Raw genomic sequence first — 27,028 nt, forward strand, 5'->3', positions numbered from 1 at the left:
CAGAAAGGAACTGTTCAGGCTATGCCAACCACACAGCGACTTCAAAGCAAGTTGAGTAAGCGTCTCCGTAAATCAGGTCTTCTATTAGAGCGTACAGACTTCCTGTCCAGCTCCCGCCTTAATCCCTCACCACGCTGTTTTCTAAGAATGAGCTCATGCCACCAAGCTTTGCCAACCACAGTGTCGACTGTGCTACGCTACACCATAAGAAGACATTACTGTTGCTTTTAGGATGCCACTGGGCCCAATTTTTCTGGTCCCTAACATGATTACTGAAGCGGCACACAGTGAGCCATTCACATTAGTTTAGAATTTCCAACATGAGCAGCTCTTTGGTCTGTTTTTCAGAATTCAATATGCTTGGTCCTTATTCTTGAGGAACTGGCCAAATTACATCCATCAATCATCAACCCTACCCTTACTGCTGTAATTATAAACAAAGGATTGACATATTCTCAGTCTGCCCATTGGTACATACATTTCCTAAGGCAACAGCACACATCTTTGGGACTAGTTAAAAATGTAAGTATCTTATAAAAATTGAATTCTTTCTGAACCTTTTTTGTGCTGTGTTGAGGATACCTTTACAGCATTTGTACCATCAGGTAATACCCTAATGCTGTCAGAAGAAGTCTGAAATATTAATGCTAATAGTAGATGTTGAGACAAAATAAGGAATACAGTGTTCTGCAGATAAATTAACTGGCATAGAAAATATTTTGTACGATAGAATAGATTTTATTTTTGCAGAATAGTTTGTCACGAAACATTAATTTTTCCATTATTGATTAGTCCTCACTTGGTGTATTCTGCATGTGATTGAGATCTGAGTGACCTTTGCATTGTGTTTGTGAATGTGTGTTTTGTTGCACTGTGTGTTGAGTGTGGTGCCTTAAGATTACTCCTGGTGGATCCAGAGAAGTGAAGAAAGCCCCCGGCCCATCAATAGTTGAGTAGGAGCACGGTTATGTGTGTCTGTAATGAGGCATACCACATCGCATCATTAATATTACATGCTGGCTTGGGGCCAAGGGATGTGCTCTGTGGTGTGTACAAGCATAAAGTATGAGCAGTTGTATGTGGGTATGAGCGCTCTGCATACAGTGTAATGAGTGTTTTGTAATATGCAAGTGTAGGTTCACTTCCAGGAAGTCCGGTTTGAGTAATAGATTAACGTGCGCTAAGGTTTATTAGACAGCATAATAAATACTCCGCCGAAGCTTACAATACTCACACAGAGAACTTTACAACTCTGGAAAGTTATCAAGTAGCAACTTTGGAGTGTGGACATTACAGAGCAATCCTACTGGCCCTGCTGGATGATGTTTTGTTGTGAAAATACTTGAGGTAGCCAGTTTCAAATTATATCTGGACCCCTCATTGTTTGGCCCAAGACACTCACTTTAGCACACCCCTGTGCTAGTCGACAGCCTCCATTCAACTGAATGAGAAGTGGTCTGTGTTTTTTCCTTCAGGGCTAAAGTTGATTGGTCTTACTCAGCTGGCACCCAACCCATCATCCATCTCTAAACTGGCAATCAAATATCTGAAACAAATACTGTGATTTATCGCTACACAATTAAAGTATTTATTTGTGTAACACTTTAATTTAGATACCAGATATACTGTATTATATCCAGAATTAGAGATATATTCAGATTGTTATTTATTTGCTTAAAAAAAGCCTATAATGCATTTTATGTAGCTTTATCTTACAACTGCATTTCATCTTGCATGTTCAATATTGAAACCGTTACTCTTTACTGTGTTGCAACAAGAAAACCCCAAAAATCTAGTCCAGATGTTTGCATCAATTATGTGAGATGAACACCTGGTTTGTCTACACAGCTGAACAAATCACATAAAAGTGCACATAAGTACACACAGAAAATTCATTAATGTGTTGGATGAGAGTGTTGGTGATAAAAGTTCATTCCCGCCTCATCCCCCTTGGCCAAGAGAACGGTTCTCAGAAATGAGGTATAGACCAGAATGTTAAGGGCTACCATCAAAGGCTGCCAGCCTCGTCCTTTAGATCTGTGTGTGTGCGTGTGTGTGGGTGTGCGTTTTTGAGTGTGAGTGTGAAAGAGAGTATGTGTGTGTTTTTGTGTGAAGCACCCCCACAGGTGATTGGATCTCATCTCATCTGATCTCATCCGATTGGCTCATCCGTCTGATACGTTCCACAGGCGAGTGAGAAAGGGGTGTTAGAGGCATGTCTAAATAATTTAAATCTTTCATTTGTATTGATCAGGTAGCGCAGCTCTCCGTGGGCTACTCGACTACTCCCTATCTCTATCCTTCTACGCCCGTTTTATTTTTTTTTTCTTCTAACATTGTAACCTTGTGCCCCAAGCTTTGCTTCCTCTCCACTCTTTCTCCCCTCGACCTCCATATCAAACAGAGTTCAGGTACACTGCTGCGAGGGAGCAGAAAATGCATGAGGAGGGAGTGGATAGGGAAAGTGAAGGAGAGAGCATTTCTTTAAAACCATGATTTCTCAAATGGGAGTGAGGCTGAGCAAGAAAGGTGTTAGCGGTGGATAAAGAGAGAAATAGCGTGGTGAAAGCAGCAAAAAAATCTCTTTTGTGTGAGTTTGTGTTTGTGTGTGAGTAGCCCACTGGCAAATGTCTATGGGGCGTAATGGAGTCTGTGTAACCTTGGGGATTCAGGTCAGTGGAAATGCAGAAATGAGCGTATTGTGTGTACTAATGTTGAAGCCCAGTACAACTTAGTGCATTAAACCCAGTCCATTACTCCATTAAATACTGCATCATGCCTTGGCCTTGGGTCAATACAACATAATGTAAACACTGATAGCATGTCTCACCACACTCTGGATTGGACTGATTGAGTCGGTAATACATACTGTCAAACGGAAATAGCACAAAAGATAAGCACATATATACACAATATGAACATGATAATTGCTTGTTTGAATGAGAAGTTTTTTTTATTTTAAATCCCCTGCGTTCTGTGGGTACTGCGGAGCAAGAGATGCACTGTGCAACATGGATAGAATATGATAATACTTCTGTTGCCAAGCAAAATATCTCTTTCCCACAATACGACTTCTTGTACACACTGTACACACTGATAGAATTTGGCAGTATACTTACGGTTGATGAGAAAAGGGGAACACAGGGCAGTTACTTGTTGCTCAAAGCATTTTTTTAATCCATTAATACGAAAAAGAAATATCTGCACACAAATTACATTTTGTATTAGGCTCTCTAATGATAGGTATATATTTCAACTGAGAATGTTTTGAATGGGAAAAATTGTAAACAGCTTTCTTTTCATCCATTAATATTATAGCAGTAAATTGCATTCTTCATTGTCAAGGAATGCTCTTTGTGTATTTATTCATGCTGTAGTGAAGCATGTGAAATACAGTGTTAGAGCATCAGCTACATTTGTGTACTAATCTGTGACAGTAGAGTTGAGGAGGAAACGTCTGGATATAATAAAGACAGTTGTGGGATGAGTTATTGTGGCTTTGATATTGAGGCGAGCTGGGCTGGACTGTGCTTTTAAGACGGGGTGTAGCACATCCAATATAAACGCAAACAATACACACACACACACACACACACACACACACACACACACACACACACACACACACACACACACATACACACACACACACACGCACACACAGTTTGTTAATGTAGTCACCCAGACAGACAGACAGACAGAGCAGAGAGACAGGGCCACACAGGAGTCTGCTCTGCCCAGATTCCCACATCGAAACACACCAAGCCAAGAGGAATGAACGCCCCAAGCCCAAACTGACATGTAGCTATTGTTACTAAAAACACACCAGTGCCCCGGGTGTCCTCTGCTTTTCCCTGTTCAGTGTTCCCCCTTAAAAAACAGGGGGATTCCAGGTCAGGAAATAAAAATGCCTCCATCTTTCCCAAGTGCAAAGGATTTTGACCTCAATGTAAAAAATGTTTTTTTTGGTGGGTTCTCTGAGCCGCAGAATGTTCCCCCGTGCCCTGATCTGTCTGGCTGGAAGCAGTCCAGTGCCTCAGCTCTTTTTTCCTCCAGTGATGCATCGGGCTCTGTGGTTCCGTCACTCAGGGTCTTTGTTTACTGGGCGGATCAATAGTTGACTTGCTGCTTTATAGACTAAAACTATAGATCTGTACAGGTGGATAATAGAGGAGCAGTTTCTCGTCTCCTGCTTGTTTGTGTGATCTGTGACAAGTCGAGGCTTAGTGAGGCTATCAGGGTTACAGCCAATTAGCTCATCACTCCCCTTTAATATGATTGTCAATAAGAACAGGCTCTGATTGAAGCTCTGTAATTTGTTCAGGGTGAGTTAGATTACATTCTGGTGCTGTTTGCTGTGAGACCGACACTAAGGAGAAGTGAACATGCTGTTTTCTTGTTGGTTCAATTATTTTAAACATGACTTGAGCCCCCTGTTAAGCAGGTTTTTTTCTAATTTGGTGTGTGTATGTCTGTGAGGCAATGTTGCTGTTGCTTTAACACCTGCCTGCACATCTGTGCTCTCTCCTCTGCTCCCTCCTGCGGGGCGTTTGGTGTCATCAGCTTCCCAGTTAATGGTCACTTTATATTTCTGTCTGTTACCACCTGAGCTCTAAGCTCATTAGCAGCAGGCATGAGGTTAGGGATCTGGATATGTCATGTGTGTGTTTACACTTCCAGACTTCCTGTCCACACGCATGTATATCCCACATGAACGTGAACATAACTAAGTATTTGCGATCTCTGACAACTAATCAGCTTAATATTCCCATCATCTTGTGAACTATAGATAAAGGGTGGCTAAAACATTATCAGTTGATATATGACATTTAGCACTTTGGCCTCACAGCAAGATGGTTACCGGTTTGAATACCAGTGAGAGGAGTTTGCATGTGCCCCTGTGCTTGAGTGGGTTATCACCGGTACCAAAGACATGCAGATTCAAAACTGACCATAGGAATGAGAATAGTTGTTTGTCTCTATATGTGAACCCTGTCATACCCTGTCTCTTGCCCAATTATGTCAGCTGGCTCCTGCTCCCTCCATTACCCTCAAAAGGATAATCTGTATAGATAATGGATGTTTATTGTGTTATGTGACATAATCATTTCAGATTCTATTCCAATGTTAACCATTCTCCTTTCTCCCTTTCTTCAGTAACCGTCTCTACCAGTGTATCATTTGATGGTCTGCTGGTGACTGGCCTCTACACCTCCACACCCGTCCAGTCAGCTCCCATCCCGGCTCCAGCCGCCTTTGGCTTTGGTAAGTCTTCATAAGATAACACTGTAAATTTGGCTTCCTCACCCATTCTCCTCGTGCCAATACAAGCTCAGCTCCGCCTTGGACCTCATAGAACAAACAAACCATCAGATCCTGTAAATCGTATCTCAGTGCTGGGAGTATGGTGTATTACAGCAAGCACAGACCAGCACAGTAATCCACATCCGTTCCCAGAATGAATATTAGACCACTTCCCTGCTCCCATTGTGACAGCCCATGATGGATGAGGAGTTGGGGATGATGTGACCATGAGTTTGGCCAGATGAGTTTTCATTGATGTTTGAGAGAAGAGAAACAGAAAACTGGAGGTTAGATGAGGTGAGGACGTTGGAGAGCAAGGCAGAGAATATAAGTAAGGGCCTTAGAGAGACAAAACTAAACTTCCAGTAACAAAGAGCAACTTATTAATAGTCAAAGGTTCAGCGGGGTGGAGTGGTGCAGTGAATTAGCAAAGACATTTAATTTACCAAAAACATATTTTCTTCTTATTACAATAATGAAACGTTTTCTATGAAAACAATTCAGGAAACGATCATGTAGTTCAATTTTGTATGTTAAAAACGCAGATCCTTTATGACATTAATATTCTAGTTGTTGAACCCAGATTTTTGTTTATATTATCAGCGTTCCAGCATCAGCATCCATTTTGACTGTCTGCATGTGTTGCTGTGTGTTATTAATTTGTTTAGTTTCAAAATTGTTTTGACAAGTGCATTCTAATTAAGACAGCAGAGGCAACTAGAATAAAGTTAAGTGGTTGAAGATGTTTAGACTTGGATGAAGTGTGGGCGGATGGAGTCCCTGTGTGACGGGGTGGGGGTTCTCCAGGGGCAATGAACCAGCCATAAAGAAGTCCTCAGAGAACAGGGCCACTGGCCCAGAACTGCTGCACAGCGGGCTCACTTATTCTGACTAACTCCACTGTTCTTAAGATGCTGACTTCACCCCAGTCAGGGCAGCTCTTCACTCTTGGCAGCACTGTTTACTGGGGAGGCGTCCAAGCAAGGATTGCATCACCTTTGCTTCACTCTCATTAATTTGAAATGTTTTAAGGGAAGGGCTGCACAGACTGATCGGCAGCAGCCTGTGGGACTGTGGGTCTCTGCATGGCATGTGAGTGCAAAGCCCTCCGTTACAGTATGTGTAGCCCGGTAAGCAGAGATGCTGTCCAGGTTTCGCAGAGCAGTTACTCAGTCTTCTCAGCTGAAGAGCACTCTCTACTGTGTAAGGCCCCAAGAACACAAAAATAATGTTTTAATGAAGAAGAAACAGAAGGATGATGTATTACGGCCATCACAGTCCAACTGTCTAAATTGCTCTTTGATTTCTACTTTATTTAATTCATCAGCACATCTTAAGGTCGATGGGATGTTTTTGAGAAATGGAGTTGCAGCAGCCTTGATGGTCTGTAAACCCTGCTATCTAACAAGGTGTCACATCTGGGGATTGAAGCGTCTTCAGCCCTGTGAGGCCTGAAGTGAGATAGTCCCAGAGGGGAAGAGCTTCATCAATGAGCTCATGCAAACCCGTTGACAGCGTTGTGCATAAGAGGCCAAGTCTTTGAGCAAAATACTTTGAAGATAATGCACTGGAGCAATAATGGAATGAGATGTTCATTGTTGTTGTGACAAATATTCAAGCATTTGTGAGGACAAAAGGGTCATGCAACTCCTCAAGGGAGTTTGATGAGCCTGGTGTTTAGTAGAGTGTCGAAGATATGGTGTGGCTCCAAATCCCCCACAAAGGAGGCATATAGGAGACACAGATACACATGGTTAGCAACATGCATGCACACATACACACACTTAGAATCCAAAAAGCAAAGCCACGCTCACTCAAGAGCACATGCACTCACTCCACATGTGTGCAGATGTTGGAGCGGCGGATGGCTGGGTGAACATGTGGCTGACAGATGTATCAAGGCAGGAAACTCCAGCATGGGAAGAATGAAAACTCACTGTGTCACCAAATGACTGTGCACATGAAAAGATCAGTGGCAAATTAGGATTTCTAAATGAATTTTTTTTAAATTTTCAATCACAAGACTGTTAAGTTAGAGGATATTTACTCATCTGTGCCTGGGAGGATATGTATTTGCCCCTTTTGGTTAGTTTGTTGGTTGGTTGTCCACTTGGTGGAAAGATTGAACATGGTTCAACAAACAACCCATTACATGTTGATTGGGATTTAGGCAAATCCAGGAAATGGTTTAACATTAAAATTGCCAAATGTTTTATGTCTTACGTCACATTGCGAAAAGCCCAGTTTCCTCCGACAACAAGTTAACCAGCAAGCTGATTAATTACCTGAAGATGCCAAAGAAGTTTTTGATGCTACACTCAAAATTTCTTCGTCTATGGCAGGTTCAACTTCTTGTGCTAACATTAGCTTCAGCAGGGGACTTAGCTTTCAGGCTATCACACACAGCACACTCAACAGCTTTGAGATATTTTTGATTTTTGAACTGGTGTTTCCAATCAGAGGTGTTGCCTCAGCCAGCTTTGCATTTTGCTTTACAACTATTGAATTGAGCATTGTCTGCTAAACACACTTGAGATCACATTTGACTCGCCATTGTTCTGACTGTGTGCATTGATCAGAAATCAGCTTGGCCTGATCAGGTTCCAGGGGTGTGTCACATGGTCTTGATCTTTCTCTCACTCTCACTCTCACTCACGTTTACACACTCTCTCTCACCCAGATGCGCTCCCAGGTACAGAAATGTGTCACAAATTGTCTTAACGTGATGCTGTACCCAGTAGTACTGACATACTACTTCAGTTGATACCTTTAATAGTACTGAGTTTTTACCCAACCCCACTGGGACTGTAACTCACACGAGCATGTACAAATTGAATTGAATTCAAGGGGACTGTTCAGCCTTGGCGAAGGTATGCGCTCTACTGAGTGACATTTTTGTTTTTGCTGGGTTGTTGTTGGAGACAGATGGACATTAGGGAGTATGAATGGTTAGAATCAGAGAGAAATTAAGACAGGATGGACAGATAAAGGCAGGGAGTTGTGGAGACAGTGAGGTTAGTGTTTTTACACTGTGCCGGGGTGTCTGGCGGTTGGTGTGGTCAGAGCTGTGGTAGCAAGCAGACAGGATGACTGCATGCCAGCCTCTGAAGAGAGAATTCCCCATTCCCTTCTGTGTCACCCTTCACTCCTTTTTTATGAGTAAAATCATAAAACCAGTGCACGTACATGTCAACACATTCAAATACAAATGCAGTATCACTTTTCCTCTTCTTTTGATCGTCTCATGTGTGTTTCCTGTTTGGGTCAGACTTACACAAACTCATACACAAACACCATGATGCGGAGACAGAACTGAGAATTTTACTAGATTCCATTCCCTCTGAATAACAATGCACTTCACAATACTTAAAAATAATATAAAAATGTGATGCTTTGAGGGACAGACTTTTTTTTACTACGTCGTCAGAACTCTACACCCACTCATTGTCGAATTAGCTGAAATGTGCTGGGGCATTTTTTGCGGCAGTAAGGGTAGTCTGAGGAATGCTGTAGTTTTGGCTCCTCAGCTGCTGCTCCGGCTGCCCAAGGTTCATTCCTCCTGTGCCTGAAGGAAGGAGATCCCCCATTAAGTCACTGGGTAGCTTACCTCAAACCTTTATTACGCTGTAATTACTTAGGACTGGCGCAGAACCAGGCAAAATGGAGCTAAAAACAATGTTATGTTTAGGCGCTGCGTCCACATGAAGGAAAGAGAATGCAGGAGTGTAAATTGAGTGTGGTTTTTAAAAATGTGCCCGTGTGACTGATAAATTTGTCTGGCTGAGGCACAGCTGCAGCACTTATTCTATTTTAAGGTGCCAGGGACTCGCATTAAAGCTTCAACATTTCAATTTAGTCTTTACCTCGTCACAATATATAGTTAATGGACAAGGTAGAGTGTGCAAAGTGATTCATTTTGTTCTATTAGGTAGTACAGCTTGACAACCAAATTAGTCATTAGAGACCTTTGCAGCTTGTTTACAGTGAAACGTATAAACTCTCTGTTTGTCACTGTGTGTGTAAGTTGTGCGCATAGGACATGTCAACACACATAACAAGAGTCTGGACTGACTCAGCTGCTAGAGATTTCCAAATGCTTCAAGTTTTTCCCTCCTTTGACTTTTATTCCATTAAGAGCACTTTTCTTTCTGTTCCAGCCTGTTGGCTTTCTGAATAGAACTCACACCACGTTCAAGAGGACGTCAGCTAAGAAATTCTGATGAAAAAGATGCCCTGCATACGTTATCATAATCTTGATTTATTTGTTTCGGGTAGACCAAAGAACTGTTAACATTTGCAGCAACGATGAAGTGATGTATGGGCCCGCAAGAGCCAGGAGGCAAAGAAAGATGTCACATGTGGTCTGATTTGTGTTGCTACACTAATGGGAAAATGTTTCTCTTCCCATCATTATTCATTCATACACAAAGACAGAAAATGTAATAATTCAGAATGTCTTTAGCTAAGTTGTAATTATGACAGTGAACAAAAAGCACTTGAAAGAAATAGAGAGCTTTAAAACAGACAAATGGAATGGTATAAATGCCAATATGGGGCTGACAAAGTGGTTGAGATTAAGGGGATTAGTGTGAGTGGAGAGGGAGACAAGAAATGTGTAGAAACTTTGCATGAAAAATGGCAAATGGGGACCAATGAAGTAGAGGGAAGGAGAGAAAGAAGATGAGAGGGTGGCGTTCCATCACTCCCTCTGACGGAGTGGCTGATTGGTGTTGCCTTGCCATTGCTGAGCTGCTGAAAGTGGTCATTGATGGATGGCTCGTTTGCCGGGCGATGTTTATATTGTCGTTAATTTGCATATTTGTATGTATTTGCCGGGCGGTTGGCTTCTGCTGGCGAGGATCAGTCCCCATCTTAATATGATGGATCTGGCTGTCTGACAAAATGGACAGCTTAGCGACAGGGACATCCAGCCGACACTCTGTCCCCATGACGGATGGGCTCATGCTAACACACAGCGCCGATTAGAGATGAAATCCTACTGCACCTTGACCTGTGGAGGAGGGGCCAGAGAGGGTATGCAGCCAGGAGTGTAATCACGCCACCCACACATTTACTAGGACTCATGGCGTAATGAAAAAAATAATAATAATCATGTAGGAATACACAATAAAATTGATCTTTCTTTTCGTATATGCACAATTATACATTCAAATAGAGATATCCACGCATTCATCAATTTCAAGGCTAAAGGTTGGCTGTCTGCACCCTCATGCTATGAAGCCAGATTGAATGCCAGCCAGAATGTCAGAGTATGAGAGATGGCAGCTCACCGTGTCAGTATTTACAGAGACACACTACCTCCTCCTGAACAAAGCCTTGTTTTGGAACCTGTGCATTTTCTCAAACAGTCCCGGGAGAGCACAAGTCCCCCCCCCCCCCCCGCCTCCATCAATGGGATGAAGAAATATTTAGAAAGAGATACTGTGCAGGGGTAGAGATGGAGCATGAAGAGGAATGATATAAAGAAAGGGTGTTGCAGGGAGGAGAGAAGGGGCAAGGGAAGAGGTTCCCATGGGGAGAGAAGCTGTCAGTCCCTGGGAGACTTCAAACACCCTGCATCCCTGTGATCAGCCTGCTCCCTGGCTCTCAGCTGACAGCTCCCTGACTGCGCCGCTTAGACTCCCTCATACAAATGCATGCATACACACATACATGCACACTTGCTTGCTACCATAAGAGCTCTCACACTCCCTGACTTATCCACTCATACCACAACGTTTTCAAATTCCATTGACATATGCATACTCATGCTGATTCTCACACTCGGGATGCGCATCTGCGACACATCCCCCCCTCACATCGGCAAAATAGCCTTGAACACTGCCAAAGTTCCCCCCTTGCAAAACTGTCAAGGACACTGCAAAGTTCTAAACTGTTGCTCATGAGCTATCAGCTGAGCAGAGGCAAGGTGGGGCTATGGTGGTGGTTGTTGATGTTGATAATAATGATGATGACTTATCTAAGCCATTACTCCTTTCCTGCTCAGGGCTCAGGCACCAAGAGGCAGATCCCTCCTGATGATGAATTCATTAGTGCAGAAGATGAAATGAGTTTTCAGGGGCAGGGTTATGTATGGGAGGTGATTTGTGTTCTCAGCGGCACAGTATTAGATCAGACTCTAGATCAGCTGGCCAGTCTCGCTGTAAATCTCCATGCTTTGCTGGCACAAGGCTCCCACACCCCTCTCGCGCCCTCTGGACCGGGCCTTAGTTCTGCCACTCCCACTCCCATATCACACCGCCGGGTGGCTGCTAACAGGTGGCTGAACATTTGGGTGTCTCTCAGAGTCCAGAAGAACGCTTGGGCAATTATGCATGAAAAGCCACGCAGCTTCTTTCCATGTGCAAAAGCCTCTTGAGAAGCACAAAACGGAAGCAACCTTCAAAGAATTCAAACAGAAAACAAAGTATTCTATTATTAATTTAAGGCAGAGCAAAAACAGACTCTGAACAAGTGCATTAGTGTTGGCCATACATCCCACCAGCACAGGTCGAGCCTCTCAGGTGCGATGGTACTGTCGACCTGCTGGAGCCCTGCTGCTGGGAATTTACTGGTTCACTTCGCACCAGCTCTCTTGGAAAACATAGTACCTTCTTTGAACTCCCACAGCTTCGCTAGGAGCGCTTACATTTCTATGTGCATGTAGTGTTCACTGTGTGTGACTTTGTTCTTGCATGTGTGCATTTGTGTCTGCGTCGAGGTTTGTGTGTATGTCGATGTTTGTGAGAGCACACAGATGCACATGCTGAGCATTTGAGTGCTTTATCCTTTCTCCTCTGTACTTTTTGCATCCCAATGTATGGTAAAAAAGGTCCAGGGTGACATAGAGAGCGGGGATAGGACGAAGCAGAAGATGGACTGCCTCTGATGGAGATTTCAAAGTGGTGTTTGAGCTGTTGGGCAGTGTTATTTTTTTATTCCTGTTTTATATATTTTTTTATTCTGCAGGAGAGAGCAGCAGGCGTAGGCTGTTTCTCCCATGTGTGGCCTCTTTTGAGCAAAGCAATGTTATTTTCTGCCGTGTAGAGAGGTTGGTTACATGCCAAAGAGAACGAGAGAGGAAAGAGGAATAAAGATAGAATAAAGACAGAGAGAGCTTTGACTCAAAGACTGCTCAGTTTGACACATTTCTGTGAAAACCAGTGGGTTTGCATCATTTCAACACAGTGGCAAGCTGCCTTTGAAATTAATCTTTGTTCTGTTGTGATATAAAACTCCATATTCCCTATACCTCCACATGCACCGTGCAAGTGTGTGTGGGTCTCTATGTGCTTGGTGAGCAATCTGAGAGAGAGAGTGATTTTAAAGTCTTCTCCACAAGGTGCATGCCATCCAGGCTGCACTCTGAGGTCTATTCATTTTTAAAGTTCCCTTACCGAGAGTATTAGAAGTGCTCTCTCTCTCTCTGCCTCTGTGAGATGAGGAAGTTTAGTAGCTCTCCTGGTTTTTCCCTGTTGGGCCTTGACTGGATCGGAGCTCTCTACTCTCTAAAAGCCTCAGAGAAGAATGAGAATGCTCCAATGCCATTTTTATTTGCATTATATATATTTGCGTTATCCTTCAGCAACTCACCCAGATCCAATCTGACCCATATTTTGGCAGTGAAAATAGTTGGTGACCTTCTCTGTGTTTCGCCCTCCTTACGAGAGCCAGGCTGTTGCCGTGATTAGTTCGATGCCTCCCAGCACTCCTCTGTCAGACCAGGCTCAGCTCCAGCCTCCTCCGTAAACACACATTTAGATACACACACACAGTGTGTAATTACACATGCATGCAAATGCAGCACAGACGCCATGCCTCGCTTTCCCAAGGCCTCCACTGGCTCCTCACCTGTCGCCCCGGGTCTAAGTCCCTCATGCTCAACATGTCTGTGAGTGTGTGACAGAGCCTGCAAGACCTCGGCCTCACCAGTTTGTTTGTTGCATTGACGGGTGGAGAGCAGGGGCGTGGGTGCAAGAAATTAGCACAAGTCAAATCAGATTAATTAATCCTCAACTCAAACTATTAGCCGAGGAGTCGTGTTGAATTAAAAATCAAATTAGCCCTGGCGCCTGCCGGTGAAGCTGTGGTATATTCCTGCCAAGCTACAATGACACATACCCACAGACGGCAGCTGCTCATGGGCTTTCGCTGATGAATAGACATATAGATGGATAGATGGATGGATGATGGAAGAAGAAAAAGGTGCTCAAGGACTCTAGAGATGAGGGGAAAAGGAAGTGTAGTGACTTTGCCACCCAGTATGGTAAGCTTCTCTTGAGGCACAGAGCTGGCTGTCCTCCACTGTGTGCTGCTCCACAGACCTCACACCACTACCTACTCAGCAGGCCTGGCTCTGTCGCTCCGGCTTTCAGCAACACTTCACCCTGATGGTTAACATAACAATATAAACAATGAGAACTGAACCCACTTTTAAACAGGCTCCTGTTTCTCAGCAATAATATGGGAGGAAAGAGAAATAGTTTTTTGGGTCTTATTTTCTGAATGGAACAGTTCTCAAACTCTCTTGCATTTCGTTACATTTTTACATTACATGTCATTTGGCTGACACTTTTGTCCAAAGCGACTTACAATTATTACACTCAACATTTATGAGGGGCCATTTAGGGGTTCAGTATCTTGCCAAGGACATTTCGGCATGCAGATGGGGAAGAGTGGGATTTGAACCGGCAACCTTCTTGTTGAAGAACTACTACTCTACCACCTAGGCCACACCGCCCCACATTTACTTCGAAGAGAAAATGAAGGTGATTAATATGTTGCCCAAATGATCTCTTATAAAGATCCCTTTGTTTGACTAACATTACATATGTTGTTGACTAGTGTACTTACATTAACCAAATTGTTTCCAAAAAATTTAAAACCCAGAGAGATCCGCAATTTTATTCAGTGTGATGGGTTGTTTCATTTTGGCCACTGTAAATTTCGTCACGTCCATTTCTACTCTTACTTCCGAGGCAAACAACGTATTAATGAAGGAAAAACAAGGTGCTAGCCTTTTATTGGATCATGATCCATTGCTGCCTGCTGCGCATTCCGTCCCTGAAGCTTCCCATTAAACTGTAAAATCTACTGGGGGACTAAATAAACCAAGAGGATGTGGGACAATGCATGATCAATCCCTGCTTCATGACATCATCACACTTTCGTTATTGTTTTGATTAAGAGACCCAAACCGGCTGAAGCTACCTATTGTATATTTAAATAAGCATCTGGCTACGTAGAAATCACAAAAATGTACTAACAGAGCCTTGCATTAATAAACAACTTACTTTTTCCAAACTGTCTGATCAACCGAGTAATCTTGTTTCTTGTCGGACCTCACGTATGCATATGCCTTGGGTGAACTATACCATATATTTTTTAGCGAGTCTGTGAGTGTGCCTCTGAGATAGATTGTGTGCCTGTGCAGAGAAGTAGAAGTCTCGTCTATCATACACTGTGAGACTCAAAAACACACAACACTTGTTTGATTCAGAACAACATTCATTTCAATTATGACACATTAGTTCAGGAGGGTACATTATGCTCCGCTGAGGCATCTTATTCCATTTATCATTCATGGTTGTGTGGCTTGTAGCTACTGAGCACTGAGAGAAAGCAGTAAGCAGGTTAAAGCTATTAGCGTTAGCTTCTTCAGTCTTTTAGTTTTCAGTTAAGGGTGTTGATAGATGCAACATGTATGGGTGTGTGTGTGTGTGTGTGTGTGTGTGTGTGTGTGTGTGTGTGCGTGTGCGTGCGTGCATGTGTGTTTGTGTGTGGCCTTGTCCTCAGTAGTTTATGGATGATGGATGATGGCTGCTGTGAGATACAATGAAAGCCTAAATGAAAGAGTAATTGTTCTCCTAATGTATGCATATGGACAGAAGTTGGTCGGTTTCTTTGGTCAGGGGCATTCATACATAAATTTTTTAAAAACACAAATTGTTTCTTTCATAGAACATTAAATTTAATGGACTCTTGAAGCATTATATACACATATACACATGCCTGTAAGTCTCCCATTGTTCACATACTTATCGCGTCAACACTTTTTTATTCAAGTGGCAAAGCTCTCCCCCTCACTTTTTCCCACAGTCTCTTATCCCCCCTTTCCCCCCTGGTCACTGGCATCTTTCACCACCCATATTATCACACAGCTTTCTCCTGGCAGAGCTGTTTCGGACCCCTGCCTCCACCGCAATGCTGCCAACCTGTCTCCATGGCATTGTGATTGGCAGATGCTAAGATGGACGTCCGTTTTAGCCAATGGCCGATCAGAGTCAGGTTGTCATGCATCTCGAGACCCTGCAGTGGTCCGGCTGACCAGCCGAAGATGGCGTTGGGAAGAAATGCAAACACAACAGGCGCACACAAACACATGCACACAGACACACACACACACATAGCATGGGATCATTCAGCAGCACAAAGCGTATGGGGTCCCTACTTAGCTGTCAGTTCTGTTGTGATGTATCATTTATGTTGCCATTGTGTGGCCTTTTCCTGAAACATGTTGACAGAGGCATTATTATGGCTGCTGACAGATTCCCATACATTCACCGGCTTTTAATAACACATGCTAATGCTCCAATAGCTTTATGACAGATTTTAAGAATTACCACATGAAATATGAATCTTTAATGGGCCTGCTCCCCAAATGATCTGGGGTGGTACACTTTGAATTTCTTAGTCTGAGCTAAACGGGGAAATGTACGCACACACACACGCACACCCCCACACCCACTTTAATCTGTGCTCTTTAAATGAGACCCACTTTTCAATTTTTAATCAAAAAGTATTCAGTGATGGCTGACAAACATGAATCAACTACACAAAAATGAAATAGCTTAATCTCCTTAAACCACAGTACGGTCCGAGCAAACTGCTATGCATCTTAATAATATACTTATGGTGGTTCTTCTCCGCATTTGTGCAAACATACACAGTCATGTTAGGCTATGTTTTTGGTTCTGTGTATGCTGTCTAGCAATAAAAGCGTACATTAGTTTTTTTGTTAACAACTGCTCCAGTAAAGGGAAAGCTGGACCAGTGCAGTAGATGTATTGGTAGAAGACAATCACCCAGAATCCTCCTGCCTTCAGGGACTGAATTGTATTTTCTACTTTATAAGCATTTCCGTAGCAACAGAGAGAGAAAATCAGTATACTAGGTGGAAAAACATGTGTAATTGTCTTGAAATCATCTTAAAATCCACAGAAATTGATACAGTTAAAACAAACAGACAGTTTCTGCAAACTATTACTTTCCGTTTGCTCCAGAGCCAGACGTTGCTGAAGGACAGTTGTGTGATGACCGCAGTTTCCAGTTGCTATTTGGTCCTGACCAGATGTCAAATGGTGCGCATAAACTCTGAATGATTCTGGTAAATGTGCACATCAATTTGAATGGTGCCTCTCGAACAGACTAAGCCCTGCCACAGAGCCTATCTATCAGTTCCAATGCCAGTTAGACCGTCTCCTGCTGGTCCTACAGTGTGAAGTCACTGCCAGGCTGAGCCACCGATTGCCCATCTGCTCCATCAGGGAGAATTCTCACTCCATCTATTTGACTTGTTTTGAGCTTGGCTGCTGAAAAGCTCATTAGCTTTGCAAAGTGAGATATGAAGACGGATAAAAGTGGCACTGTCTAAACAGAGATAGATGTTAAAAATGTTAAAGAGTACGCAGACAGATGTGAATTGAAGTGTTTGCATATTTAAAAGAGAGACCAGACGGGAGGGGAAACAATGTGTTGGAGTCTTTGTTACTGGAGACTGAATATGAATAAATAAGAGGTGGTGAACTTCCTGCTTTCTTTTTTTGTGGTGCTTTTAAAAATGCAGCGCAATTACCAGCAGAGATTGATGTCGGGGTGACGGTCATACAACCAACATGTGCCCCTTAAAGTCCAGACACACCCATTTCCTGTGTCTGTGAGTATCTGAGTGAATTTGTGTGTGGGTTTGTGGCTGTATATGCGTGTGTGCGTCCATATGTATGAAACAAGCTTTGCCCAGTCATACCGTGGGAGTTAGCAGGTCATTTTCTTTTCCATTAATCACTGCCGACAGCTCATAAGTGCCCAATCTGCATGTCAAAGAACTGTCTTTGTGTGTGTGTGCTTGTATTTGTATGCTTGCATTTGTCTATGGGTGTGTGTGGTTGCAACAGGCCTCAAGATCCCCCTGTGGCTGCTTACTGAATCAGAAGCGGCCTCTGCTGATATTTATCCTACAAGCAGCATGAATGCATGACCGGTGGCATTTGTTTTGCAGCTACATCTGTAGGCATCGTCAGCTCAGTAGGTGAGTTGTGCGCGTGGCTGATTGTGTGATAACAAGTCCATATATGGAGAACCAACAGTCAGAGCTGATTAATCAGAAAATGTGCCCATTAAAAACAAAACCTTTTAATATGTATTTCCTTCTCATGAATGATTCTTCATTCACCTCTCGGTTAGATTATTGTAATTGCCTGTGTTCTGGTGTAGAGCAGTTGTCTCTTTGTAGTCTGCAGTTAAAAAAAAATGCAGCAGCTTTCAAAATAAATCCTGATCACATTACACCAGTACATGGCCTCCCTTCTCTGGCTTCCTGTCATTCAGAATTTACGTTAACATTTTACTGCTTGTTTTTAGGATTCATTTAGCTTTATTTCATTGAATTGTTGCACCTGCTGCCTCTGGGTGTCTTGAGATCTTAGCTCAAAATGAAGGTCTCCAGCCCCTTGGAGTGACTTCTCCTAATCTCTGGAACATCTTATCTATTCATATTCAAATGTTTAATATCACTGCTAAATACCCACTTCTTCTCACTGGCTTTCCATTCAAGTTAAACTTGAAACATTGATTTAATCTGCTATCGTGCACATTTTAAAATCTGAAATATGAATTATGTTTTCAAGTTATTGTCTCTTCTTAATAGATATTTATTGATTGATTAATTTGCACATTTTAATCTTGCTCAGCACTTTGGTCCTGGTGGTTTTAATTGTGCAATATGGATACACTTTTACTTTTTTGGGCTTGATATCAATCACCCAGTAACAGTAGTTTTGAATCAATACAATTGCATCAGGAGGATTTAGGAGGATCTAGGGGATTGAGACGGAGAAAGAAGGAGATAAACGAAGCACACATCATTGATAGGGAAGAAAAACAAGCACATAAAGCAAAGTTAACATCCATCCCATCTATTAGTTTCCAGAGATGTTGTAAAAAAGAACTCAGGGGTCCAATTAGTAAATTAATGTTCATCATTTATTCTTTGCTCCTGCAGTGTGTGTGCATGTACGGATACAGGAAAGGCGTTGTTATACATTTTCATTTCACAGTGACAAAAGAGCTCTTCTCTCCATTTCTCTGCTCATCTCCCTGAACAGAACTAGGGCTGTCAGAGTTTTCCCCTTTTTCTCTCTCGCCAGGTTTCACTTCAGCTTGTTGCTTCACTGGAACATTTGGGATTTGGAGCTCATTGAATAATAGTGATTTTTTTTTTCTTCTTCTCCCTCACCCTCTCTCCACAGCAAGACATGAAAGGAACTAGTTTCGTTATTTGCATTTTTACGCCTGAGTGTGTTTTTCAAGTGGGAATAGAAATTCTGTGAGTGGTGTAGAGTCCCAGCGCTGCCGTGTCCTGGAGTGCATCAGACTGCCTTTTCATCTTCGCCCTAGCCATACTGCTCTCTGCTCAGCCATACATCAGCTCCTACCTCTCTCGGTATTACCGTCTTACTATCTCTTTCTGTCTTCTGCTTTTTCACTTATTTTCAAAATTTCTCATACTGTTCAAGAGTAACAGTAGCCTGTGGAACATCAGAGAGTTGTACAAGAATAATTGTCCTTGGTGCCGTTCCCACCTTTCTCCTTGTGAATGAGTGATTCATTGTTTCTGTCCGTGTGTCCTCTCTCACCACAGCCCTTCACTCTCTCCTTCTGCTATCTCCTCCGCTCAGTGTGCTGCTCAGCTCCGATCGACACCCTTCTCACTTTCTCTTTGTCTTTGCGGCTTTGCGGGGAGTGTTTTCCGCTGCCACAAGACCTAAGCTTGTTTTATGCACATCTGCAGGGATTCTCAAATTGCACCATGGCAATGTGATGAGAAAGATTCATAGCACTTCAGCTTCTCTTCTCCTGCCACCCACAATTGGACAATTAGTGCCAAAATTGTTGTCTCGACTGCCTTGGCCGTGGCAGTAAATTTGTGGCAAAGGAAATTGTTGTGAAAATGACAACCGTTTGTGTCAGAGGGGGTTGAGAGAAAAGAGGAAAGATCTATGGGTATGTCAATGCTTGCTGCCCTGAGTGCTTCATAAATACCACCACAGAAACTAGTTCTGCTATTTCTGTATGTTGCCTGTAAAAATGGGGGTGCTTAGGGGTTCTTGCTCAAGCAAACAACACAACAATAACCCCCTGACAGTAATGCGTGTTTATATGTGTTTGCCTGTACGAGTGTGTATGTGTTTGCTTAGCGGTAAATCGTGGTCATTACGCAGAGAGGTTGCAGCCGAGGTGATTGGAGAACAGCAGGACTATTAGTGGGTGATTACGTGTCAGGGTGTTATTATACACCAGCCGCTCCTTTAGCGATATATAGGGGGCTGCTTCGCTCGGCACCTCGTAAATCTGACACATTAGGACCACACGCCGCATGCACTTCCACATAATGTGACAATATGTAGTTGCCATGTGAAACCCCCCCCCCTGTAAATCGCAGAGCTTTGATGATTATTCATTTTGAACTCCAGTTAAAGAGTTAGATATTCCTCCACATGATGAGAAAAACACCTGCGTCGAAGAATGTCTTCGGAAACGCCACAGGGTCAAATAAATGCACGGTGCTCAATCTAAAAACATCCAACAGCAATGATAACTAGTTTTGTTTGTACCACGGCACACTCATACACATTGATGTAGGATGTCTAGCAGCCCAAACAAATTAACACACACACACACACAAACAAACACACACACACACACACACACATAGCCAAAACAGAAACATATACCGTGCGGCCGACATTGTGTGTGATGCAATCTGTGAAGTCAAATTCATTACTGTCAGAAATGGGCGGAATTATTTCTCTTTAAATAATTAGATTTGCACCGCGCACACACACACACACACACACAGAGACTCCCAAACACACACACACACACACACACACAATCTTTGCATATTGATTTGCACATTGAGCCCGGGGATATTAAAGCTCCGATGTTATTAATCATTGCTGATTATGTTTTCTGTGAAGTGAGTGATGACTGAGGAGAGGAGAGAAGAAGTGAAGTAAGGAGAGAACTGTGTTTGCAGGTTGTAAAAGGGAGGAGGTCGGCCACCGAGGCGCTGCAGCAGCTCTGAGCATGTCGTCATACAAGCAGATGGGACATCACATACATTTTTAAACTTGCTGAATGTGTTTGCTTCATGTTCACTGGACCACAAAACGACTCCGTGTTTATGAATTATAACAAATGCCCAAATTATCTGTCTGGGAGGAACACGAGTCTCTGTATAGATGCTTACTCCAGTTGAGGTGCTTTCGTTTCCACACACTTTGGATTCTTACAGTTACTACAAACCTGTTTATTCACCCATCCACACATTATCCACATCACCTTTCCTTTGTGGGGGTTCACCCTGGACAGGTCCCAGCATATCGCAGGGCCAACATAGAGAGACAACCATTCACGCCTATGGTCACGGTGTCCAGTTCATTTAACCCCATTCTGCTTGTCTTTGGATTGTGGGAGAAATTGTGGGAGAAAGCCGGAGATTTGGCAACAAACCCACACAAACAGAACCTTTCTTGCTGTGAGGTGACGGTGCTAACCACTGCACCACGCTGCCGTCCGACACAACTGTTCAGCTGAAGTAAATTATTCAACTGCTCTGTACGTCTGCCCAGTGATTGATGAGTCTGGTGGCATCGTGCCCTTGCCCTCTGTGATATGAAGGAAAGATTGTGTGACATGATGTCATTCCATCGGTGCAATCATAGCCGGACACAGACCCTCATTAATATGAGCGAAGCTCGGTCGTGTCAGCTTCACAGGGAGGGAGGAAAGAAGGATCCAGCGAGTTCAGTGAAAAACATGAAAGGAGAGAAGAAAAAAGGAATCAAGGTGTGAGGAAGGAAGTAATGAAAGTATAAACAGAAAACAGTAGGACGCCAGTGGATGGAATTAATAAAAACAAAGTAATACAATGGCATGAGATCAAAAGTAGGAAGGTGGAGATTTATGTGGAACAATGCAGACATGTGAAGCTGCCAATGCCTTTTTCCCTCTATAATTAAATCCTGTTTACACATTAGGAACCATTTACTTAAAACCAAGTTCCCTTAAGCCCAAAGTCCAGTTTCTTTGATAAATGTGAACACCGACCCCCTGACTGGGGGAGGTGGTCTCAGGTAAGGTTCATGTGGACGCTGTACGACTCACATCAGGTGTGATGTTGCCCTTATACACTCTGTACTACCAATGCATTATTACATGGTTTTTGAAGGTGACAAGTTTGACTCAGACTGAACGGACTTGCATAAAATAATTTAGTTTATCAAGTAACTGAGTGTGCAGCAATATAGTCGTGGATATATTTTTAAAGGCTGCTAGTTGGGAACTAGAGTGGGAGCTCTAAAAACCAATGTTTTAAAATAAATTAATTAGAATCCTTTACACCTTATCTATGTTATAGTGATCTTTCATCTTTGACAGATATTTGTTGGTGTCTCACTCTTTCCCTCCTCCTCTGCAGGTGTGATGCCGGAGCGTCAGTTCGCTGGAACCCAGTTTGTTTGCAGTGTCGTCGCTTCCCACGTCAGCCACCAGCCCTCCACCAGCTTCAGCTTTGTCTGGATCGCCCCCCCGCCTGGCACAGGCTGCGTCAACTTCCTGTAAGTACGTGTGTATGTGAAGGATAAAAAGTATCAGAGAGAGAAAGCGACTGAAAATGTTGCGATAGAGAGTGGGACCTTCACAGCTGCCGCACGTCTAACCCTGACATGGTCATGGAAGTCGTAAAACTGTTTCAATAATATCTGTTAATGTTGCGTAGCCTCCTATTGACCCTGTAGGACTGAGACGGGGGGGGGGGGGGGGGGGCGGGGTTTGTCGAGCCGCAGAAAGGATGTACAAAGGCTGTCCTGTCAGAGAGAGCATGCATGCTGACTGGACAGAGGCTAAACCAGGGACAGAGAGAATGTGGGTCATTAAATCCCAATTACCTCGCCTGACGCGACATGTGCAGTGGCAGGTGTTAAAGTGTTTGTGTTTATCCTGCTGAGAATTAACAGCACATGCACACACACACGTGCACTCACATCTTTTCACTCTATGGTACAAACACCTTTGAGTGGGGTCTTTATTGTCATTTTTAGCCTGTTCCACTACAATGGTTTGAAAAAGCATGGGCTCTGTCACGGATATATGTCTGGCGTCCATACAAGACATTTAGAGCCGCTCTTGATGATTTGGTCTTTTTTTGTGACAAGTCTCTGTCACATGACCCCCTACTGGAAGTAAACAACCAGCATGAGCTACCAGTGCAGAACACAAGATGAATCATCATTTACAAGCGTTGCTGACCCCGTTGACATTGCTAACAGCTGTTACGCAGTTCAATTCTGCATTTTACAACAATACAGATGCTAACATGCGGAGCTCAATAGGACGTGAGGAGTACACGGGCATGGCTTCCTGTCCACGCTGGCATGCGCATGCCCTCTCTACCTGAGAGGTCACGTGAAATGCGTTTTCAAGCCCCCCCTACTCTGGTTCATCTTACTCTTCTTCATTTTCTCCATGTCTAACAGTTAGGAACACCCTCTAACTCTCTTTCCCTCCAGTTCTCCTGGCTGGTGATTTATAGTGCGAGGCAGATAATCAGTCAAAATGCAATTAGCAGCTGTTTATGGAGAAGCGTAGACGAAAGGGGAGTTTACTAATAAAGCTGTCCAACACAAAGTCACAGCCACTGAGCACTGCATTGCAAAAGATCACTGAGTAAAAAGTCTCCCAAATATTAGCATTTTTATAAATTTGACTAGTCAGACTTTAATATCCGGAGCAGCTCAGTGTATTTTTTAAATTAAATCCCTGGATGAAAACATTATTATCATCATATGAATTTAGTGACTGGAAAGTCAAATCAAACTGCAAACTAATCCCTTCTTTTTTATCACCAGTCATCCTCTTCCAACACATGAAAGACATTGCAAATTGCACATCAGTGTTTCATGAAAACCACAACAAATTGAAACGTTTTGGCAGGGGTTGTAAAAATCCCTCAGTGTATTCCTGGAGGGGCTCCACAGACGATCCGACAGAGACTTTTATGGACAGAGTGTCAGGAAAGGATTCAGTTGGGGAATTTGCTGAAGTGGAGCTGCCATTTAGACGAGTTCCACAGAGCCAAACAGATTCACTGCCTCTTCTTTGTCTGCCAGCAAACACATTTACTGTGTGTCCTCAGTGTTTGTGTGTCTGTGCATGTGCGTATGTGTGCGTAAACCACTCAGCAGCAGTGTGCCAATGCTGATGACAGTGGGGCAGGCAGGGGGCCATGACTAAATGACAATAGGGGCCCCTGTGGCTGACCTTATCAAAGTCAGCCAGTCACACTCCAGTCGGTTGCTGCTGCACTCACACACACTCACGCATACACACACAGACACGACACACTTCATGCAGATGCTTTCATACAAAAATTCACTTGTCTACTTTTTTTCTCACATGCACAGACATTCCTAGATGCCACAGTTTTGGAAACACATCACACATCTGCAGTTGAACCAGCGCACACACTCAGGCCTAAAAACACAGACAGACTCTGCACCATGTTACGGTGCAAGCCTCCATTTTCACCAGTAAACCTTTATCTCAGACGACCTTTGGTCCATCCATCGACTATCGATACCGCTTATCCCCTGAGGGTCGAGTGGGGGGAGCTGGAGCAAATCCTAGCTGACATTTGGCAGGAGGCGGGGTACACCCTTTACAGGTCACCAGGGTATCACAGCGGCAACATAACGAGACAAACAACCTATTCAGCTACGGTCAATTGAGAGTCTCCAATTTACCAAATCCCAGATTGCACGTGTTTGGGCTTTGTGATGAAGCCTGACTACCCATAGGAAAGCATGAGTTCCTGAAGAAAACGGATTTGAGCCACCGCACCACCATGCTGCCTTAAGTGCTGCATCAAATTTTCCAGCGCTGCGTTGTCAGTGTTGTTACACTTGAGGGCGAGATGTGATGCGCAAACAGCCATCGTCCATCAAAGTTTGCCACTGCAAATAATTATTTTACAAAACTTATCGCATACATCGTGGTTTTGCAACACGACTCTCAGTTATAAGTTAGCCGAGGTAGTAAGATATAAGTTCTGCGAGTGAGAAGACATTCGTCGCGACAGTCCAAAATGTAAATAATGGAATGTCCTACCCTTGCCCTCCCCTGATGGATACAAGGACCATTTTCAACAAGCGGTGTCCATGAGTGTTTAAATTAAAGCCAGAGACATCCAATGTCCTTCAAAGGGCTGGAGCTGGTCCGCCGCCGCATTAATATGGGGGCCGATGAGCAGTTTTATGGGCGATATTGTGGGAGTGTTCCTGGTAACAGATCACCAGCAGGAGAATGATAGATATGATGGAGTGCAGTGACTTGGACATCCAGAAGAACTCATTTTCTGGGTGGCAGTAAATTGTCAGCTAAAGAGAAGGGGAGGCCTTGGAGGTGGAGAGGAGAGGGACACAGGAAGGAGGAGGTGGAGGAGTAGGGAGCGCACACTCACATACACAGAAAAAACAAACATCGAAAGAAAATGAATCAGCAAAAGTTTCAACAATCTATTATAATTCAGCCCTTTATCGAGTAAAAGTACAGATAATAATCTGTTTTTTATTTTATATAAACAACAAACACTTTGAAGTTGTTACTCTGGTCTCTGGGAAACTAATGTTTTATGATAAAGAGTAGAATAAATTGTAATTTATCTATATCTTTAATCTTTATCCATAATTACAAAAGCAGCAATTAGTTATTCCTTCAAAGATACTCTCAGAAATGACCAAAGTAGTGTAGACCTAGAGATAATCCTGTCTTGCACAGAAAATACAAAACAACTGTCGGTGTAATGATTGCATAAAACACTGTTGTGCCCCACTTTTGATTCTTCGTGCACAGACATGAAACTCCGTGTCTGTGCACTGAATGCTTTGCTGCACTTAGCAGAGGTGAGAATGGTTAATAGCTTCCTCTGGTGAATGCAAAGATGCATCGGTGTGTCTCTTCCTTTCTTTGCCCTTATTCTGCTTCACTTACAGTCTCAAAGCAGCCAGGGCAGTCGGGCGTGTGTGTGTGCGTGCGTGTGTGCGTGCGTGTGTGCGTGCGTGCGTGTGTGTGTGTGTGTGTGTGTGTGTGTGTGTGTGTGTGTGTGTGTGTGTGTGTGTGTGTGTGTGTGTGTGTGTGTGTGTGTGTGTGTGTGTGTGTGTGTGTGTGTGTGTGTGTGTGTGTGTGTGTGTGTGTGTGTGTGTGTAAATAGGGTTTTATCTGTAACTACAGCTTGTGTATAGAGCGTAACAGTGACCACCCACTTTTACAACAGCTCTGGTTCCAAATGTAAATTTAACCATCTAATTTCTCCATAAAATGTTCTAAAAATTATTATGAAAAGAGACCATCTATGAGAAAAAAATATCGGAAAGGAAAAGGTAGAAGAATTTGTACATAATTGTTTTAAGAGTAAAGGAACTTCACATCTCATAAACCGCTGCTAATGTTTCATTTTCAACTACTTAATGTATCTTTAAACATCCCAATACATTGTGGTTTTTGACTTGCTAGTCAAAATAGTGTCGTAGACTCTTTTCCTTATCTTTAAACAAACTGCTGCATGTTGGAAAGGGAAATCATGGTCACTCTGTGGTAAACAAAATGTAACGCTGCACTCTCTGATCTCAGCTGAAATGATTCCCTAGATGTGTTAAACGAGTGAGCTCCACCAATCAGAGATTGCGTTAGACTTGAGGATTGATGGTTATGTACACTGCAAATAAAATGTGTTTTTCTTAAAACACAGTTAATATCATATAGACTCCTGGCTTCTACAGGAGCATATACATTGTTTGACAATCTTAAAAATAATATTCAGTTTTCTATATCAAAACTTTTACTTCTAGAACCACGCTGTTGAGCTCTATGGATGCTGTGTGGGTGTATCTGGGGACTGTTTGACCGTATTTGAGCTCTGCATTAATATATCCACGTGTCTGTGTCTCTGTGTGCGACTCAGACGGATGCCGGGTTGGAGATCGTTTTAATTACTACATCTGGGGCGGTTCCCCTCTCAAAGTGTTCCCCTGAGGGGACGGGGACCTAATGGCTGCTCCTGTATGTTGTGGCATCCTGTGTATGTGTGTGTTCCTATGCAATTGTTTGGAAACATTTCCTTTCTTTTTATACATCTCTTAAAAACTTGTGGTTCCTCTGTGGAGCCCCAGACGGATTGAAGCCACTTGTTTGCGCAATTAGGGGGTGAAATAGAATTGAAGAGAGAACGGGCAGGTGGGCACTCGAATACTCTCTTGTCTTGTTAGTTGTAATGAAAAAGGAATGGTTAATGTCCTGTAATTATGCCTGGTGCTGTTGTGTAATTGATAGTGCCATCTGTTTGGAGGAGCCAGACTTGTGTGAGGTGAAGTTTGCCGCTCTGTGCCGT

General features: G+C 43.2%; 1 protein-coding gene across 1 annotated transcript in view; it reads left to right on the forward strand.

Moving 5' to 3' along the window:
- reln (reelin) overlaps nt 1-27,028 on the forward strand; it is a 94,814-nt gene that overhangs the window by 14,393 nt on the left and 53,393 nt on the right. The window contains exons 2-3 of the mRNA XM_062389645.1: nt 5,158-5,265; nt 22,064-22,202. Of these exons, the coding sequence (XP_062245629.1) occupies nt 5,158-5,265; nt 22,064-22,202 (247 nt within the window). The remainder of the gene's footprint in view (nt 1-5,157; nt 5,266-22,063; nt 22,203-27,028) is intronic.

Source organism: Platichthys flesus, chromosome 6, assembly GCF_949316205.1.
Source record: "Platichthys flesus chromosome 6, fPlaFle2.1, whole genome shotgun sequence".
Taxonomy (NCBI): Eukaryota; Metazoa; Chordata; class Actinopteri; order Pleuronectiformes; family Pleuronectidae; genus Platichthys; species Platichthys flesus.